Source organism: Dama dama, chromosome 16 (assembly GCF_033118175.1).
Source record: "Dama dama isolate Ldn47 chromosome 16, ASM3311817v1, whole genome shotgun sequence".
In the NCBI taxonomy this organism is placed as follows: Eukaryota; Metazoa; Chordata; class Mammalia; order Artiodactyla; family Cervidae; genus Dama; species Dama dama.
This window is the reverse complement of record NC_083696.1, coordinates 13,596,524-13,612,686: the sequence shown is the minus strand read 5'-3', so window position 1 is coordinate 13,612,686 and position 16,163 is coordinate 13,596,524. Positions and strand designations below refer to the sequence as shown.

The 16,163-nt window shown below is 42.0% G+C and overlaps 2 protein-coding genes across 2 annotated transcripts in view; both read right to left on the bottom strand.

Annotated features, from left to right (window-relative positions):
- Positions 1–8,297, bottom strand: part of CTNNAL1 (catenin alpha like 1) — a 53,867-nt gene extending 45,570 nt beyond the window's left edge. The window contains exon 1 of the mRNA XM_061163470.1: positions 8,138–8,297. Within this exon, the coding sequence (XP_061019453.1) occupies positions 8,138–8,278 (141 nt within the window). The 5' untranslated portion in view covers positions 8,279–8,297. The remainder of the gene's footprint in view (positions 1–8,137) is intronic.
- Positions 8,298–8,991: 694 nt separating this feature from the next.
- The window catches only part of TMEM245 (transmembrane protein 245), a 78,800-nt gene continuing 71,628 nt past the window's right edge, over positions 8,992–16,163 (bottom strand). The window contains exon 17 of the mRNA XM_061163468.1: positions 8,992–14,372. Coding sequence (XP_061019451.1) covers positions 14,327–14,372 — 46 coding nt within the window. The 3' untranslated portion in view covers positions 8,992–14,326. The remainder of the gene's footprint in view (positions 14,373–16,163) is intronic.

Below are 16,163 nucleotides of genomic sequence, written 5' to 3'. Positions count from 1 at the left end.
GGCAGTGATGAAACAGCAATTAAGAAGAAAGAAAAGGCCCACAGTCTAACGGAGCTTACATCCTAGTGGAGTGAGGGGAGACACAATAATCACACAAACAGGTTAAAGAAATCAACATAAATGCTATGGAAAAGGTTAAAATAAGACAATGTGACAGAAAGTATCTGTGTAGCTACCTGAGATTAGTTGACCTTCCTTCTATGAAGAAGTGATATTTAAACTGTGATCTAAATGATATCAAATAAAGAGGCTGGTAAACATCAGGGGAGAAAGTATTGCAGGGAGAAGAAATAACTGTTTAAGAAAAAGAAGGGAAGAAAAGAAAAAGGAGAGGCATCCTTCAGGATGAGACTGTTCTTTTTTTTTTTTTCAAAGAATAAAGTAAGGCCAGAAGTGGTTAAAGAATAGTGGGCAAGAGGACAGGTGTAAAACCAATATCCAACAGCTAGGCAGGGACCAACCATCTAAGGCTGTGAATTGGAATAGAGAGTTTGTATTTGACTCTGCGTGACAGAAGGTCACTGAACAATTTTTGAGGACAGTGGTATAATCTCAGTAGTGGTTTTAAACTGTGTGCTCCAGTTCTTCAATATTTCTCCTTTCGAGCTTCATTTCTCTCCCCTTAAGTGAGATGAAATTAGTGACCCACTTCTAACGAACAGAATAAAGCAGAAGCAAGGATGTACCTCTGAGAGTGGGTATTAAAACACGTATGACTTCCATTTCTCTCTCTCTCTCTCTCTCTGGGATCAATCACTGTGGAAGAAAACCAGCTACCAAATCATGGAGGACAACCCATGCTATGGAGAGACCCACGTGGTAAATAAATGCTTAGAAGAGTGTCCGGTATTTAGTAAACATGACATAATGACTGCATGCTAAGTCACTTCAGTCTGTCTGACACTTTTCGACCCCATGGACTGTAGCCCATCAAGCTCCTCTGTCCATGGCATACTCCAGGCAAGAATGCTGGAGTGGGTTGCCATGCCCTGCTCCAGGGGATCTTCCCACCTCAGGGATCCAACCCGGGTCTCCTGCATTGCAGGCAGAATCTTTACCATCTGAACCACCAGGGAACTGCCTGCAATGCAGGAGACCTGGGTTGGATCCCAGGGTCAGGAAGATCTCCTGGAGAAGGGAATGGCTACCCACTCCAGTATTCTTGCCTGGCGAATTCCGTGGACAGAGGAGCCTGGTGGGCTACAGTCCATGGGGGTCACAGAGCCAGACATACCTGAGTCACTAACACTTTCACATAATGATTAGATGTTACCCAATTTACATTTCTAGAATCTCTGTTCTTTCCTCATGTTTGTGATGCTATCTTATTTTCGAGAATAACTGGCAGTAATCTCTTGATTGAAATGGATTATCTTAGTTTATTTTGTGGGAAGATAAGAAAAGAGGTGAAGATCCAGGAAGGGGGGAAAAAAAAAAACATGGCAGTAGGCCAGAAAACGGAACAAAGTCTTAATTCCCTGAGATCTGAAAAACAAGGGAGTCAGCCCAGGACAGAGAAGTTCATCTCTGGGCTTAACTCACTAGTAAACTCTCAAAATTACTACATAGAAAAATCAACTAATATGCTCTAGAAACCAATATAGAAGAAAGCATACTGAATCATGTTGAGGTCTTTAAAAGCAGGAAAAGGGGCTCTTTCACTCACTTTATACACCATTTCTGTGTTTTATCTTTGCATTAAAAACACCTATATTCACATACACAAATCAGCAGAGCGCCCCATATGGACTCAACTCATCTCCAACTTGGTGAGACCAATGATCCTGAAAGCTTCCAGGACAGTGCAGTGAGAAGCCAGGGGAGCTACCCTAGAGATTTCAAGCCTCTGTGTAGTGGTGAGTGGAGTAAATCTATCACAGACAGGAAAAGACTGGTGGGTGGTAGAATAACATTCCAGGCTGGGGTGGGGCTGTGTGGCAGATTTCCCTCTTCCCTTCCTTGGATAAAAGCATTGTAAGACCGGGAGTGGGAGTTTTGACAGGAAGAATAAAGTGATTATTAAAGAAGGTGGGTGCTGCTCTGCAGGAATTGTGCTTGGGACTTAGCCCAGGGCATGTAAAAAAAAAAAAAAAAAAAACTGTCTGAATTACAAAACATAAAACAAATGAGCGTATATAACCAAAATTTGTATAATTTAAAGAAATGACAGGAAGACAAAACATACCTACCACCAACCTTCAGAAAACACTACCAGCACTTCTGAAAATCCTGGTGCCCTATGGGTCCCTCACTTTCCATATCACCCCCTCACCAGCCAAAAGAAACCACTATCCTAATTTTGTGCTCATCATTCCCTTATTATAACTATTGCACCTGTGTTATATCCTTAAATGATACATGGTTTTGTTTTGCCTGCTTTGAACCTTTTAATTTTTTCTCCTTAACATTTGAGATTCATCCACACTGATAATTATAGCCATGGTTCGTTCATTTCACTGCTGCAGCAGTATCTCATTTTATGAACTTAGCACTCTTTATTTAAACGTCTTTACTGCTAAAAGATGTTTGGGTACTTTTCAGTTTGGAGCCATTAGAAGCAAACTGACTATCAACATTCCAAACTATGTCTCAAACACACGTGCAAGGTTTTCTCTAGGGGTATGGATTTAAGAGTGAAATTACTGGGCGGAGGTAATACCCACTGTCAACATTAATATATTACATCAAATTGTTTTCCAAAATGGTTGTACCACTGACATTTCCATTAGCTCCGCATTCCAACACTTGTGCTCACTGTGGTTTTAACTTGTACTTCACTGATTTCTAATAAAGTTGAGCATCTTTTCACATATGTGTTAGACATCTGTTTCCTCTTCTACAAGATGACTATTTTACCAATTTTTAATGGGTAATCTTAGTTTTGATTCATTGGGGTCTATTATTTATTCTGGGTGTTACAATCATTTGTTGGTTATTTCTGTTGCAATCATACTCTCTTGCTTTATGGCTTATCCTTTCAATTCTGACGAATAAAGAGTCTTCATTTTAATGGAGCAAATATATTAATCTTCACTTTCGGTCTATTAAGAATTCCTTTCCCACCGTGAGGTGGGGAAAATATTGCCCAATTTTTTTTTGCCTAAAAGTACTGTAAGCTTTTACTTCCATTTTGATATTTTTAATCCATTTGGAACTGTTTCTGTATATAATGTGAGATGCAATGTCATGTGTTTCTATTTAGATAACCAATTGTCCTCATTTTTTAGAAAGTTCTTCCTTTCCCTACTAACAAGAAGTGCCCATTCTGTGAATTATCAAGTTTCCACATATGTGTGACTGTTCCTAAGTTCTCTATTCTGTTTCTCTAGTCTCTTTGTCTATCTGTTAAACCCACATTGTCTTAATTACTCTAGCTTTATGATAAGACTTGAAATCTGGTAGGGCAACTCCACCCACCTTGTTTCTCTTCTGATATTCTTGGCTTTCTGCTCTTTCATATAAATTGTAGAATTACTTTTATCAAATTCTACTCAAAAAATTCTGTTGAAATTTTCACTGGAATCGCATTAAATTTACATATCAATACGGAAAATTGGGAGCTTCCCTAGTGGCTCAGATAGTAAAGAATCTGCCTGCAATGCGGGAGACTCAGGTTAGATCCCTGGGTCAGGAAGATCCCCTGGAGGCGGAAATGGCAACCCACTCCAATATTCTTACCTGGGAAATCCTATGGACAGAGGAGCCAGATGGGCTACAGTCCATGAGTGTGCAAAGAGTCGGACATGATTGAAGCGGCTTGGCACAGGGAAAATTGATATGCCCGTGACATCAAGTCAATCTAGCCAAGAACATGGTACTCCTTTCCCATTTATTTATCTCTACTTTGGCCTTCTCATAAAATTCCCCACAAAGCTTAGCAACTCTTTTACTAGACACATATATACACATATTTTGCTCTCATTTTTATTCTAACTGGTATTTAAAAACTTAAACTTTTAATGGAGTATAAGTTGATTTATAACTGGTATCATTTTTTAGGACTACTTTTCTGTTATTAATGCAGAGCAAAGTGCAGCTGACTTAAGAACCTTACATTGAGTGAACTTACTAAACCTCTAAAATTTTTAAAATTTATTTGTAGACTCCATTTCTCTATGTAGATAATTATACTTTGCTTTTTCCTTTCTTATCTTTACACCTTTCACTTCGTGTCTTTTTGCATTGGTTAGGATTTCGAGTACCACTGAATAGAAGCTACGCTAGCAAGTAACCCTCTTGTTTCTAGTTTTAAGGAAATGTTTATTTTAAATTTGACTTGTTGCTATGAAGTTAAATAGATGGGGAAACAATGGAAATAGTGACAGACTTTATTTTCTTGGGCTCCAAAATCGCTACAGATGGTAACTGCGGCCATGAAATTAAAAGACGCCTGCTCCTTGGAAGTAAAGCTATGACAAACCCAGACAGCGTATTAAAAAGCAGAGATATTACTTTGCCAACAAAGGTTCATCTAGTCAAAGCTATGGTTTTTTCCAGTCGTCATATACGGACATGAGAGCTGGACCATAAGGAAGGCTGGGTGCCACAGAATCGATGCTTTTGAGCTGTGATGTTGGAGAAAACTCTACAGAGTCCCTTGGACTACAAGGAGATCCAACCAGTCAATCCTAAAGGAAATCAGTCCTGAATATTCATTGGAAGGACTGATGCTGAAGCTACAATACTTTGGCCAACTCATTAGAAAAGACCCTGATGCTGGGAAAGATTAAAGGCAGGAGAAGGGGACAACAGAGAATGACATGGTTGGATGGCATCACTGACTCAATGGACATGAGTCTGAGCAAGCTCCAGGAAACAGTGAAGGACAGGGAAGCCTGGCGTGCTGCAGTTCATGGGGTCACAACAAGTTGGACACGACTGAGCGACTGAACAACTTCTATTACTAGTTTGTTACGTGCTCTTTATCACGATGAGGAGTTGAATTTAACCAAATGCTTCCCTGGTGGCTCAAAAGGTAAAGAATCTGCCTGCAATGCAGGAGACCCAGGTTCAATCCCTGGGTTGGGAAGATCCCCTGGAGAAGGAAATTGCAACCCACTCCAGTATTCTTGCCTGGAGAATTCGATGCACAGAGGAGCCTGGCAGGCTACAGTTTACAGGGTCCTGAAGAGTTGGACATGACTGAGTGACTTCATGTTCACTTTTCCTACATCCACTGAAAAGAACATGTATCTTTTCTAATATGTAAATGCAAAAAATTGTATAGGTACATTTGTCTAATATTGATGTAACTTTGTATTCCTAGAACAAGGCCAGTAGTGCAGAACTTTTTACTTAGAGTCAGAAGAGTTAAATGATCTGAGTAGAAACTGCTTAAAACTGACTAAACTGTACAAGAATCGCCCTACTTGCTCACCTCAGACCCTATCTCCTCTAGGGCATCGTTGCTGACTCATCCACAGCTGCTCTGAGCTCTTAGAACATTTACTATTGATGATGTTCATCTGACACTTGCCTCGTGTTATTCTGTACCTGTCCTATCTCCCAACTAGAATACAAGTCCCTCAAAGAGTAGTAACTACAAAGCTTACAACAAATGCTTGCCTAAAAAGCTTAAACTAGTCTAACGGATATGGTGGTAAAACATGAGTCGAATAACAATGCAGCATCCTTAGAAAGATGAGACTCCTGGACGTGAGTTTTCTAGAGAGCTTCACTCAAATCCACTTATACTCACTAAAACATAAAAATCATTCTAAATCATATTCCACACTTCTGCTTTGTGAGTGTTCTGCCCGTGCTATAGATATTTCTTGATTTTAAGCATGATTTAACTTTTTTTGTTGTTGAGTACCGCCTGCAATGCAGGAGACCCCGGTTCAATTCCTGGGTCGGGAAGAAACCCTGGAGAAGGGATAGGCTACCCACTCCGGTATTCTTGGGCTTCCCTTGTGGCTCAGCTGGTAAAGAATCCACCTGCAATGCAGGAGACCTGGATTTGATCCCTGGGTTGGGAAGATCCCCTGGAGAAGGGAAAGGCTACCCACCTCAGTATTATAGCCTGGAGAATTCCATGGACTGTATAGTCCATGGGGTCGCAAAGAGTCAGACACAACTGAGCGACTTTCACTTTCATAGTTAATCATTAGGAATATCAGTTATAATAATGCTAAAGATATAGCTGTGGACACATAATGTGTGGGATGCAGAACCTCAGCTATGGCCCTGAATTAGCCTTTAACAGGGAAGGAAAAACAAAAAAAAGCCGATTATCCCCCGTTAGCGTTGACCTTTAGTTAACTCTCAGCAGCCAACGCACGTTTCCTCCTCCACTCTCCTACTCTCTCTACCCTCTCTTACCCCCGAATTACACAATGCAGAACTTGCAGGATACATTTTTAGCAGTGATACTGTGAAAAGTTACCACTTTTCCAGATTACAACAACCTTGTTTTTCCATTGTGACTCTTTTCTGGACCTACTACTAGCTGACCTCATCACGTCTTCTAATCTCTAGAGACAACAAATACGGTGTAGCTAAGACTCTGGGACCAGGCTGTCAGGGTGCGAACCCCAGTTGGACATTTCACCTGAACCCCAGGTGAAAGTCCCACAACAAGTCCCTTATCCTCAGTTTCCTGATTCATACAATGAAAATAAACATATCTCCACCCCTATAAGATTTATGAGAATTAAATAGGCTAATATGTGTAAAGTGCACAGAACACGGTCTCGCCCATAGTAAGCCTTCTATCTGGATTTTCCCCTTTTTTTAATGGATAAAATACCACTCTCTTAACTCTCTCTTAAAACTACTCCAGTATTTCTCACTTTCTGTTGTGGTTGTGCTGGTGGCGGTAATGGTATTCTTTTGTGGGAAGGGGCAATGCAGACATCACTAACTGATCCTCAATCCATCCCACAGTCAGTGCTTCTTTCTGACAATGAAGGGAAGGCCCATATAGAGCATCAAGGTTATTCACTGTTCTGTTAGCCAGGTTAAAATAAGCATAGGTGAAGAAAATGGGGCTGTTTATTTAATCGGCATAACAGGAATACAGGGACATGTGTGGCTACTGTTATCAAGTATTTGCAGGCTGGGATGGATTAGAGATATTAAAAATATTGAAAATTCTATGGACCAGCTACAGGCCCACACCACTGAGCATGTTTAAGCAGCGCACTGGTGACAAGATGTCAAGGATGCTGTAAGAGAGGATTTTTTCAAATTCAGAGTCAGATAACTTTTAAGATTCCTTCTACCTTGAAAATCTTGGCAATACGAATGTGAATCATCAAGACGTTACAAAGGAGTTGTGAGTCACACATCCAAGAGCTCCTAAGGCACAGAATTCTTCACTGCCCACAGTGCTTGGCACAGAACAGCCCTAGCTGAGGAATTCTAGCCCTGAGGGTTCGTATAAGTCAGCTCTCAGTAACAAAAACTTCTCTAAAGCTAAGCGAGTCAATTAGCTGATTTCAGACGTCTGTTGTGACCGGTACATTCAATAAACCATACATCCCAAATGGGATTTGGCAAAAAGATGTGTACCCGGATTAACTATCAGGCGGTCCTCCACTTCACCCTTCTGAGGCCGGACAAAAGCCAATTAAAGTGAGCAGGCAGGTTAAGGGGAAGGGTGGCCCGGGGTAAATGGGAGACTGGGGAGCAGACTTACACACGATCGGGGGAAGAGACAAAGGCCTAGGGGAGAGAGCACGCTGGACTCGGAGGCTCGCGCCAGCCAGACTGGCCACCGTCCGGGTTCGGACTGGAGATGCAAAGGTGTGACGGTAGCGAGAAGGGCCCCTGAGCGCCAGCGGAGCCCCCGCGGGGGTCCCCTCCGCTCCCCGGGAGCAGGGCCGGGGGCCGCCGGAGTCGCAGTCCCGGGGCGGTTCGGGTGGGGAAGCCTGGCGGCGCACCTGCGGCCGGACTCCGGTCCGCACAGGTCTCCCCGCCCCGCAGCCGGATTTCGGATGGTCCAGACTCCCTCCGCATCAACGAAGGCCAGTCCTCAAGCCCCAGAAAGGCGATCAGACGCCGACGCCGCAGTCCCGGCGCGGACTGCAGGGCAGCGGCTGCCTCCTGCGCGGCCCGGGCCCCGCCGGGACCGACCGCCGCCATCGCGGGCCGCGGCCGGCGTGGGGGAGACCAGGGGCCGCGCGCGCCGCCTTACCTGAGAAACCAGCGGCAGCAGAGTCTGCTCCACCGAGCGAGTTTTGATCTCGAGTCCGGAGTCGAAGGCGAAGCCCGACGGGCCGGAGCCGCGCGCTGCCCCGGCGCCGCCACCGCCTGCGGGGCCCGGAGAGGCGGCCATGGCCTTTACTCAGCCCGTCGCGCAGCCGGGACGCTGCGCCGCCGCTGCGGGGCCGCCGCCTCCCGCCAGCCAGCCAGCCAGCCAGCCTGCCTGCCCGCCCGCCGCAGCGGCAAGGCACCCGCGCCGCCCGCGACCCCGCCCCCGGAAGACCCCGCCCACCCCGCCTCCACGCGCTCCGGCCGGGGGTCCGCCTTGCAGCCCCGCCCCCCAGCCCGGGCCCCGCCCCTTCTGTCCCCGTTCCCACCCTGTTTCTCTCCTCATTCTTCAGTGGGTTCCACACAAGTCTCGCTCCTGCTAAGAGCAGAGACACAGGATACCCGAGGGCTTCCCACGAACATGTGGTCTCTTACCAGAGCAAGGACATCCATGCTCAGCGAAGCTACCTGTCCTCCGGAGAAGTGACTCTTCCTAAATCCGAATTCCCCAGGATTCCTGGAAACTGCGCTGGGATTTAAACTATTAATAACTGGTAGACCAGGACAGGAGTCCAGGCTGTAGGGAGGGGCTTCTACCCTAAGATGGGAGTCTTTCTGACGCCTTCACAAACACATCTCCCCTTATGTAAACTGTCCATGTTCCATAACAATTCATTGTATGCACTGGTGCCAAAGGAAAAGCAAGATATAAGACATAAGAGATGGACATATGTATTCATTTAAGTTTGACTTCACTGAAGATCAAATTTCTCAACAGAGACTAAGTTTACCACTTGATTCATTCAACACTAGTAATTTTATTTCAAAATATAAATATTTTTACATTTACAAAGATGTTACATCAGTAGGTTGTCAAAGCAAGTTAAAGCTAAGAAACAGCATTTGTGAGAATAAAGACACATGGTTACATTTGAATAATCTTTTTTACTTTCAAACCATCTCTACTTTGCCTGAGAATGCAGAGATGATACATTTTCCAAAAGTTACATGAGCAATAACAACTATACATCCAATCTCGGCTTCAAAATCAAATGGTATTTGAAATACACTCCAATCACCTAGACAAGTGGCACTGCAAAGCACAAAAGAAGGGTTTCCTTTGGAATAATTACAATCGGAGTTACGTTTTCTGGGTCACTGCCATTAAAAATAGTATTTGATAATAAGCCAAAACAATGTTTTAAAATTTGCTACCACAGCTTTCAGAGTAAAATATAAAGCTAGAATAAAAAGTAAGAAACCAAGTGTGGCATAAAGAACTCTGGACTTGGAGTCAGAATTTCTGCAACTGAATTCTGGCTCCATCATTTCGTGGTATAAACTTAAGGGGAAAATCACAAAAAAACTTTCTGAGCTTTGATCTGATAATAACTTGATGCCTGCCTATCTCACAGGGTTGTTAGGAAAGCAGTCTGAAACCTATAAAGTGCAATACAAAAGTATTATTAAAATGTCATATCAATATATCACCACTGCATCTGCACTCTAACTGATCTTTGAAAAACTTTCAGAAGTAAAACACAAATACTGACTTTACACACCATAGGTGGAAAAGAATCTCTATACTTGATGTATAGCTCTGAATGGCAAACACGGTTTTTTTCTGGTATTTCACTAAACTTTGAGATATATTACAGTTTACATGGTAGATGTGCCTGCCATTCAGAATTCTATTATGGATGTCTTCTAAAAGAGCTGTAAACTTTTATTGAGAGCCATGTTTCCCAAAGGACCCCAAGTTCTTTGAGATGCTCTGAGAAAAAGAGGATGAAGGAGTAGTTTAAGGTCAAATAAGTCTCGTAAACAGAGTCTTTGTCCCCTCTTATAAATTCACAATATATAATAGCATGTTAAAAACTCTTCGAAGTCCTACTTCAGAAAGGAAACAAATTCAGCATTCCTCAATTTTAACTGACCATGGAGTCCCTTCCCCCAACTCCATATACTGTTTCATTCACTCAGAACATCTAACAACATTCCTTGGAACTACTGCTACAAGGAACACATTTTTCCCAAAACTGGCAAGCTGCATGGGGTCGCAAAGTGTTGGACAGGACTTAGCGACAGAACAACAACTCAACTAGGAGGGAAAGGAAGAGAAGTAGAACAATGGACTGAGAGAAAAAAGAACTGACTCGACTCTGAGTTGTCACTGATGGGCGCCGTGTTAGAAAAGACACTTCGACCTGTGGACTTGTTTCCTTCTCTGTTAAATGACAGGATCACCTAATTATATAAAGCCTATTCTAGCACAGAATTTCTATGACTCCAGGAGGCAGACAGAACATGTTGGTTTATAATTCTCTGATTTTTAAACTACTGAAAAAATTAACTGTTTAGTGGTTTCATATAGCATGAGTAGTTTTTTTCGCAGATCTTAAGTTAATGTAAGCTAAATTTGTCAACAAGGAAAGTAACTTGAGTGAAGAAACTTTTTTTTATGAAGAAACTTTAAAAAAGAAAACTATAGATGAGACAAGAGCTTTTGGACAAACTCTACTAAGAATAACTATTAAAAAAAAGATTAATTATACTTTAGGAAAGTCTATCTAAAACAGTCTCTCCAGATTGGAGTAACTAAACTAAGTGATGAAAGTTTATTGAATAGCTAGATCATTTCCAAATAAAATGAGATTTTGAAACATAATTACTGAACACTAACTTCCTCTTGGGGCTTCCCAGGTGGCGCTAGCGGTAAAGAATCTGCCTGACAATCCAGGAGATGCAGTATACTCAGGTTCGATCCCTGGGTCAGGAAGATCCCCTGGAAGAGGAAATGGCAACTCACTCCAGTATTCTTGCCTGGAGAATTCCACGGACAGAGGAGGTTGGCAGGCTATAGTCCACGGGGTCGCAAAGAGTCAGACACGACTGAAGTGACTTAGCATGCATGTGTGCATAAGTTAATGAAAAGAATATATTTTGATGGAAAAATGTGCAAAGACAAGAAATACATAAAAACAAAAAAATACTTGTCCTTGGCTGGAACTAACATTTGGAACTATGTTGCCAGGGGCTATTTCTACTGCAAAATGCTTACTCTAATACTTTTATAAGGGTCTTGAAGACCCTTAGTGGAGACTGCAGGTTTCCTGTAAGCTTTGAGGTTGAAACCTCTGGTGAGCTCACCTGACATTACTTTGCTCTAGGCTAACCCCTCACGGCCTGAATTTCTGAGTAAATCTGGCTCGGCAGTGACACGTCCCGAAACGCTGAATACAACCGAAGTGGAACCAGGGGTGCTAGGAAGTCCAGGTGGGTCTCAGCGGGTTCTTATTAAGCCCAAGGTTAGCCAGAGGCCCTCAGCTAAGCCCTCCAACTGGAACAAACTGCCGTTTCCAGAGCTACTCAGTTTAAGTAGCGCTTCCTGGGCATCAAGGGTCAATCTGCACCGGTCTCAGAAGTCAAGGGAAAACTCTGCCAGCTAACCACCTTTAATGGAAAGGGGTGTTAAGAATTCCTGCAAACTTAAAAATAAATAAAACTGGTATCTAAGGCAGTCTGGCAGAGATCACTTCCAGAAACAGAGAATGTGACAGAAATTCTGGAACTGACGCTGGACTTACATGGCATGGGTTTATGCTGAAAATTCTATGCCCCATTCTCTCTCGGAAAAGAGAGGAGCATACTGTGTGGGGAGCTTTTTTCCCCTCCATTCAGCTTACAGCTGAGTAGTGAATGTGACCTTCAAACTTCTCTTTAATAAAGTGATAAAATGTGTTCTGTCACAGTGATAGAACACTGTGATAGGATTTCGGTACTTAGCTTTTACTGAAGCTACTTCTACTTCATCAATTGTCTGTTTTTAGGGAAACTAAAAACTCTTTCTCTTTCTGGGTCAAATCCTGAGATCATCTTGCTGGAGCACTGGGGCAGTTCAAGTTTCCTGATGTGACTGGGTAGTAGTCTGGGGCACCTCTGCTCTTGATATTTCAGGGTGATACTACATCAGAACCAATTTTGACAGCTCTAAACCGTTCTCTTAGGGCTCAGAGTCCCCCTCTAAAGACCTAGTAGTCATACTAATAATTATGATCAGGAAGAACCATATATTACCTCAAGTTTATATGTTTACCATTTCACTTTATACAGCTAAAAACACTTTGGAGGAACATAATTTATATATGCACACTAACTCATTGTGCATAATATTTGCCTCTTATAAATATGTGCTAATCACAGCTATAAACTTGTCATTTTATCATTAGCAAAAACAAACCTGACTTCTTTCTTAAAACTTTTAATGCAACATTTTTAATTTTAGCAATACACATAATCTGGCTAAGATTCAAGGCCTTCTTATGAGTTAAGAGAAGGCCTTCTTATGAGTTAGCCCCTACAACACTCTGTACAGTGCCCACTATGGAACCCAGAGTTTGGGAAACTCTCAACCAATGCTTTAAAGAATGAATGACTGAACAAGTGATTAAAGAAAAGAATGAGTTAATTAATGCCAAATGTAGCACTTGGTGGAATATCAGACTGTAACTGTTGAAGGATTCATAGGAAATATAAGAGATCTGCATATAGTTTATGTATAAACAAAGACCTCGCAGTAGCCTCTTTTCTAGAGCAAGTTTTTCTTAATATCAGAATAAATTTAATGTAATTATCATTAATTATGCTTCTTAATGAGAAAAGAAAGTTTTAGAAAAAAGGATTTCTACTTTTAGATGTTTTTCCAAAAAGGAAATCTTTGTTACTTAAGAATCCTCTCCATACTGAATACTCCCTTGGGGACAGAGAAAGAGGCTGAAGGTTGTTTTACAAAGGAGAAAGGGCGCAAAGGTAAAGCTGGGTTCTGACGTCCTGGCCCTGTCATTAACTGTAGTCTATGCAATAGAACAGGACATGATTCTACCCCAAAGCACTGGGAAAACTGTGCTAAGATACTAAGGGAGTCACTGGAGTATAGCAAGGTTGGCAGACTGTTGAGTCAGGAAGATCTGAGGTCAAATTTTACTAAACCTCATGACTTGGAGACTTGGTCACTTTTCTGAACCTTAGCTTCCCCATCTGTGTGAAACGTAAAATAATATGAAGCTGAATGAATGCTGATGTGAAGTGACTGTGAAATAATACGTGCGAAAAGATTTTGTAAAATGTAGAGCAGTATGCTGGTTATTGTGATATCTGAGATATTTTAAAAGTCACAATTTAATTCAACAAGCATTCATCTAGAGTCTGTGTGCAAGGCACTGTGCTAAATGATGGGAAAATACTGCACAGATACAAAATTTTATGCTAGTAAGTAACTAATTGGCCAAAATCTAAATAGTAAAACAGAGACATTTAACAAATCACAACACTGCTGCCCCTGAGATTTTTTTACTTAAAACATTTGGAAAGAAAAAAAAAAAAAATCACAACATGAATTGTATCATATTGTTACCATTAATAGCAGCTTAATACTTAATTAATGTCAGTGTGGTCAGCCAAGTTTTAGAAATTTGGCAATAGAGTGATAAAGGGTGGAGGGAGAAGGGGAGGGAGGGCTTCAGTCTTTCTACTGCATTGGCTGCAACATACAACTAACTGAACTTCAAATAAGCTACCCACCCTTACACTGAAGACTTGATCTTTCTTATGAGAGGACCATACATTGTGGAAGAAGGGAGAAGACTCATTTTTTCCTGCTCAAGCAACTACCTTCTCCAAAGTAAAAGCCCTCTTCATTGAGAAGTGACTGTCGTAGAAAAGTTTAAGGACAGATTTCTTAAAAGAGGAGAAAATCACACTATATACAGCAGGTAGTTTACGGCTCTTAAAAAAAAAAAAAAGTTATAAATATGTATTATAATATAGATAACCAAAGTGGGAAAATTTCAAGCCACAATACCAGTGTATAAACTGAAACTTTTCAAGCCATCTTAGCAACACTTAAGTGAGTAAACCACATTTCAGAGCTCTAAAGCTGTGCTTCAAAATGCAAGGCAGCCCACAGCCAGGCCTCTGCTGTCCAGGCAGCCGGTACCAAAGGCCCGGAGGCTCCTGCGTCTCGTCCTGGGGTCTGTCTGCCAGGCACCGCTGAAAAGACAGGAGGCCACAGCTGAGCTGAACTCACAGTCAAGGCTGAATTTCCTTAGAGAAATCACTGTGGTTGGAAACCAAGTCAGTCTACCGAAGGTTTCAGGTCTTCAGAAATGTCACGGAAAGTCCTTTAAGAAAAAAGACAGAATGATTAGTTTTGCTTTTAGGAAAAGGGGGAGGGGGGGAAATAAAACCACAGAGATACTTAGAAAAGAAAAATAGCGTCTAACCAGTAATTCACTGTCATATAATATTCCTATAAGTTGAGAGCCTTGGTGCCATTATGTAGTCACTGGTTTTTTTCTTAGGATTTTCACTGAGTATTGTTTTGAAGTCTGATAGTTGTTTCTCAACCTGCAGCAACAAGAACTCTAGTTTTTTTTTGGAGGGTCTATCCAAAAGACTGTTTCCCTAGACTCTCTTGAAACTAATGACCATGTGACTAACATCTGGCCAACGAGATGTAAGTAGAAGTGTTGAGTGACTTCTGGGCAATGTCCTTAAAAGAGAAAGGTGATCTTTTCTGACCTTTCCCCCTTCGTGCTGACTGGAAAGTAGACACAATGATGTTAAACAGAAAAACAATACGAGACTAAAGATTAAATGCTAACTGGATAACTTTTATTGCAAAATAGGAAAACTGATCCAGCAAAGTGCCAGCTCTGAGTGTTGTGGTTCAGAGCAAGAGAAATGGGATAGGACTTTTCATCAAATGACTGTGTACTTACACTGCTTCTGACCTACATCAAACAAGCCAAGTGAATGTGGCTAACTGGCAGGTAATAACTGGGTTGCATGGAGTGGGTCTGCTGTATTGGGACCTAACTTAGGACTGTAGTAGCTAGTTGGCCTTTGCTATATAATTTATCCAGCCAGGTCAGCATCTGTGTTGGCAGCCAAATGGCCAGGTCAGAGTTCATCAATGAACAAGCACTCATCTTAGATGAAAAGACCTCACACCAAGGCTGACAGAACATCAAGGTGGGGGGTCAGGCTTGGCATGGATGTTTGTGGAACAGACACACGTAGCCCTGGTCTGCCTACCTTTGTCCTTCTTACAGCCAAGAGAGAAATAAACTTCTAGCTGTTAAAGGTCTACTGATGTTTTGAGTTTGTTTGTTTGTTTTGGTTATAATACAGGTAAATCTATCTTAAATGATACAGATATGAAACACAAGTTTATTACCATCCTTTTAGACAGAGATTGCTTTACATCTTTACAACCATATCATCAATTAGGAGGGTTAGATAGGCAGGCAGAGGTAAAATGAAGGTTAACCTTTTAGCATCACGTAGGAAGTACTTAAATGTCAAGTGGGGCACAGGTCAAATGATACAGAACAAAAAAGACTGCATTTGCTCAGTTATCTGAAGGCTCTGTCACTGGATGGAAACCTCATATCTCAAGCACATCTCTAACTAGCACAGCTCTGCATCCAAAGGAACAGCTTTGAGGAAGGGGTAAGCTTCCTGGCTATGGTTCCTGTGTCTCTGAAAGGGATTATATATGACATGACTGAACTCACCATGTTGAATATATGCCAATGGGTCAAAGAGCTGGAATGAATTTATCTCCTTAAATACTTTTATACTGGGGAAAATTCCCCCAAACTAAGATTTACACACACACGTTTTATGTATCGTTGTTGTCTTTTAGTCGCTAGGTCATTTGTGACTCTTTTGCGACCCCATGAACTATAATTCGCCAGGCTTCTCTGTCCGTGGGATTTCCCAGGCAAGAACACTGGAGTGGGTTGCCATTTCCTTCTCCAGCGGATCTTCCCAACCGATGGATCGAACCTGCGTCTCCTGCATTGGCACACAGGTTCTTTACCCACTGAGTCACCAAGGAAGCCCTTTTATATGTATTATTATCCATCTATCTCTGTATCTATCTAATCAAGGTTTCTCAATAGCTG